The sequence below is a fragment of the Triticum dicoccoides genome, chromosome 2B, assembly GCF_002162155.2.
Source record: "Triticum dicoccoides isolate Atlit2015 ecotype Zavitan chromosome 2B, WEW_v2.0, whole genome shotgun sequence".
NCBI lineage: Eukaryota > Viridiplantae > Streptophyta > Magnoliopsida > Poales > Poaceae > Triticum > Triticum dicoccoides.
In genome coordinates this window covers 270,066,507-270,070,833 of record NC_041383.1, presented here as the reverse complement: position 1 = coordinate 270,070,833, position 4,327 = coordinate 270,066,507, and the positions used below count along the sequence as shown (strand labels likewise).

Sequence of the window (4,327 nt, the reverse complement as noted above, 5' to 3'; positions counted from 1 at the left end):
CCCGCGGGTGGCCCCTGCTTGCTAGAACCGCCCTTTCCCTGCTGGCTGTCTGGCGGGGGAGTGGAGGGACCCGCCCCCGAAGCTCCACCACCATCACCCAGCCTCCTCGGCATCCGTTCCAGCTCAACCTTAATCTGTTACCCTTCGTGATTAAACCAGACCTCCACCGTGCCATTCAGCCCTGCCGGCGTCTTGCAAGCCAATTTCATCCTCACCGGACCCAACTTAATGAGGGAAAGCTCATTGACCACTATCGGCCTGCCCAGCATCTTGAAGGCCTCCTTGATGCGCTCGATCTTGCGGTGCTTCTCAGGGATCCTGTGGAGCCGCACCCACGCTTCTGGCATCACCATCGGGGGAATCACCTCATGCACCACATCCCGCACCCTAGCAGTGATGTCATTAATGGAGAGAAATAATTTGCCACTAGTCCGGGCCATGTGAAGAAGATCTGCGAAGGGGAACACCACCATGAAGTCATCCTCGCCTACTTGCGTGACTTGCCAATCCCAGTCCCCCGTGACCATGTGCTTGAGCTCCTGCTTGAGGACCCTCAGGTTTAGGCGGCCCGGCTCCGCGGAGAGGATAGCCACATTGCCCACCGAGAGCAGTCGAGGGCCCTCCAGATCTTCCTCCTCTTCGAACTGCAAACAGAAGAAGCCCCCCCTGCAATTGCACTGCCCATTATCTGCAGACTTGGCTGTCGGCCCCTCGTCGGGCAGTGCGCGGAGGCATGTCCCTCCTCCTTGCAGAGCACGCACAGAGGCTGGAATTTGCATTTGGACTGGAAATGGCCAAGTCTCCCACACTTGAAACATTCCACATCCAGAGCCTCCGACACGTCCTCCACCGGAATGGGCTCGCCAGCGGTGCCCTTCGCACCAGGGGGAAGGGACACAGCCAGGGGTTCGGTCGTCGCCCTGGCCTTCTTGGCCAACGGATCCCCATGGCCACCACCGTAGTTGGGAAGATCCGCTGGCTTGCGCTCCAGCTCCCGACGCCGAGCCAACTCCTTCTTCTTCTTTCTTCTTTCCTGCTGCTGAATCCACCAGGGGGGAGGAGGACCCCAATCCCCCTCGCGCCCCTCTGGCTCATAGTTCCTCTCAGATCTGCCACCCGATCTTGCTCGCTGCTCCTTCTTCGCCTTCTCCCGCAGATCTCGCTCACGGCGCCGCTCCCCATCAGAGATCGGGGGCTCCATGGGCCTCTTCTCCACGCGCCGCCCACTCATCACCGTCGCCGCAAAGGAAATGGAGAGAGGAGGAGGTGGGGAAATGAGGTGGATGGATCTGGCGCGGTGAGCCCAGCGCCGCACCTCCGATCTAGATGCGGGAAACCCTAGCGAGGGGTCGAGGCAGCCGCGGCGCACCCATAAATAGGAGCCAGGGGTGGGCCGGGGCCGAGGCAGGCCCGACGCGGGCTGGACGGCACCAACAGGCCCACAAACCGCCAGCCTCCCACTCCCACGGGGCACGCTGTCCCCCTCGAGACTCGGGCCTCCGACACCAGCCGAACAGGACACCTGGGCCGGCCCATCTGGCCCACCACGGCCCCGGGCCCAACACTGCCAACCCTAGCCCTCGGAGACGCTGCGACGCCCTCCGCCGCCTCCTCCGCCGCCCGACCGGCTCCCGCCAGCGACGGTAAGCACGGCCACTCCACCTCCGAGTCCACCGGAGCGAGAAGCGCAGCCGCCGTCCTTGCTCGGATGCCCCGAGAGGCACCACCAGGGGACGACGAGCCCCTGCCCGTCGACATGGAGGGCCGCCAAGCTCTGACCTCGACCGCGCGCGATCCCCGGCCCCCTGGAGCGAAGCGGCGACGCGCCCCCGCGGCGCCAGACCCCGTCGCTTGCGCACAGGCCACGAAATCACCGAGGGACGGCCTCGCCGGCACCAGGTTCCCCTCCCTAGTCACCGGATCCACCTCCTCCTCATCCTCCGACTCGCCCGCAGCCATCGCCGTGAAAGTGATAGCTACATATTAAAGTTTTCATGGTCCATCATTTTGGTCAATCCAGCGAGGTTAATTTGCTGACAAGACGTGTAAATAAAGCTGTAAAACAGCCCTAGTTTTGTCCGCTCACGAGATTAACAATGACAAATCACCTTTACAGCTCACACGTTTACAGCTCACACTGCACGCCGGGGCCCGCGCGGCCATAAAAACGTTCGCACTGCGAGCCACTGCCAAGATCCATCTCAAACGTCCGAACCACCCAGGCACGGATCTCAACGCACCCGGCATGACTGCCTGATCGGCACCGGACGGGCACGGCAACTTGGACTCGATCGGAGCCATCCACGTTTCGATCAAACGGTCCTTCTCCCCCTCTCAATTTCCCTCCATCCGCCAAGCCCACGCCTATAAATGTCCCCCACCACGGTCGCCTTCCCAGTAGATCCGCCACTTCCCATCCAATCCTGCGAGCACCCGATCATCAAAACCAAACTGCGCACCGATTGTTGATCACCCTCGGTCCAATTTTGGCCTTCCAAATCCAATCGATCGCCCGCCTAGCCAAGAATTTGAGTTCAAGATGGGCAACTGTTTCCACACAGCGCAAGGTCGTCGCGGTGTCGACACCAAGAAGAGCGCGGTGCCGGAGGAGGAGGAGGAAGTTACTCCGCCGGTGAAGGAGGTGAAGATCAGGATCACGAGGAAGCAGCTGGAGGACCTGCTGCGGCGCCTCGACCAGGAGGACGGCTGCAGCGGCGCCGTCATCTCGGAGCTCCTCTGCATGACGAGCAGCTCCAATTTCCGGCACAGGGGGCAGACCGCACAGTGGACGCCGGCGCTGCAGAGCATACCGGAGTGAGAATTCATCCTCCTGCCGCTACATACATATTGCTAGTTATACGGGCGGTGTATTTAGTTAGTCAACTACTGGTGTGCTAGTGTATTATTGTCATTATAAATCCTGCTCGGAACGCACAAATTGTGACGATCCTTCATTCCTGGTATGTAGGTCTGAGAATAGATGAGCTTGAGATAATCTATGTAATTAAAGTAAATAAACTCGTTGTGCGTTTTAGACAGTATGGTGACATGTAGAAATATCAATATTTTAAATAGCGCGCTACAAAATATAGCGAGGCCCTTCTCTAAATGCTACACAAGTTATAGCGCGCTAACAGCGTGCTATATTTCAAAATAGCATTTGCAAAAAAATAATCAAAATATCTAGAAATAAAGTATTTAAGCAACTAAATTTTTCATAGGAGCAAGCAATATATGCATATGATAAAAGGAGTGAGAAAGCTAGTGGGAGAATCTGATAAAAGAAGTGAGAAAGCTAGTGGTCGTGGGTTGATTTTGGCCTGCTGGGCCTGTTGGGCTGTGCTTATTTCAGTTTTGCATGATATGCACGTTATAACGCTACAACGTTACAACGTTATAGCGTGTGTAGCGCGCTAATTACGCGATTAGCGCCGTAGCGTCTGATTTTGCCAAAACGTAACGTCTCCTTTTCAAATATGCTATAACCGCGTTATAACGGCGAAATAGCGTGTTATTTAAAATATTGAGAAATACACATATACATAAGTGAATGTAAATCGAGAATTGGTAGCTGGGAAGTCTAGGAGGGCTCCTTCCATTGCTTGCTATGTTTGATTCTGATATACTGGCTAATTACTTCAGCTCCTTAATTTTAGCTGAAGATATTTTCTGTTCTTGGATTATGAATCATTGACCCATCTCGAGGGAATTTTGTTGAAAGAAAAATCGATCAAGATACCGGCAGGCCGAGTGGCATTGCAACTAGGAGTATGAAAATGAAGTAGGAGTAAAATTAGCATGCGGTAGTGGCTTGGTACGTGCTGTCTCATATGCTTGTCGCTGTTTGATGTGTCTTGGGCAATTCAGCGCCTCGTAAGGCAAGTGCGTGCGGACGTGGCTGCTATGCTGTTGCGGGACATGGTGATCGACTGCAGTGGTTGAGATGCATGGTGATCCTCCACTCCGTAAGAGCGTTTCCGATGTACTCCTTGATTAGTCTCGGCTCTAATGGTCAAGCTTTCTAATGATGTTTTGCACCCGCAAGAAAAAGTCCCCTTTTGGATTCTCATGTTCTTCCTTATGATCAAGTTCTCTGTCGAGTTGTTGCCACCACGTTCCCTTGCTTCTCCAGGCATTATTTTCTTTTGTTTTTCCAGGCACATGCGTCGTTTCTGAACATATTTAGGCAGTAGACTTTTTTTCCAGAGAAACTCGGGAGTGGACTTTTGGTTCTCCAAGTAATATATAGTCACCTTCTGCACAGATGCTCCATAATAATACTAAATCGGCCCAGACGGTGTTGACTTTCAAATAGGACTTCATTTTC

At 54.7% G+C, this 4,327-nt stretch overlaps 1 protein-coding gene across 1 annotated transcript; it reads left to right on the top strand.

The window, feature by feature from the left end:
* Positions 1-2,411: 2,411 nt before the first annotated feature.
* On the top strand, positions 2,412-3,085 carry LOC119367668. The gene has a single exon (XM_037633129.1). It carries the CDS (start codon positions 2,540-2,542, stop codon positions 2,816-2,818), a length of 279 nt encoding a protein of 92 aa, XP_037489026.1. The 5' UTR covers positions 2,412-2,539; the 3' UTR covers positions 2,819-3,085.
* Positions 3,086-4,327: the final 1,242 nt, after the last annotated feature.

What these genes read in the sequence shown, in the direction of transcription:
- LOC119367668 (XM_037633129.1), top strand. Translation starts at nt 2,540, where the DNA reads ATGGGCAACTGTTTCCACACAGCGCAAGGTCGTCGCGGTGTCGACACC.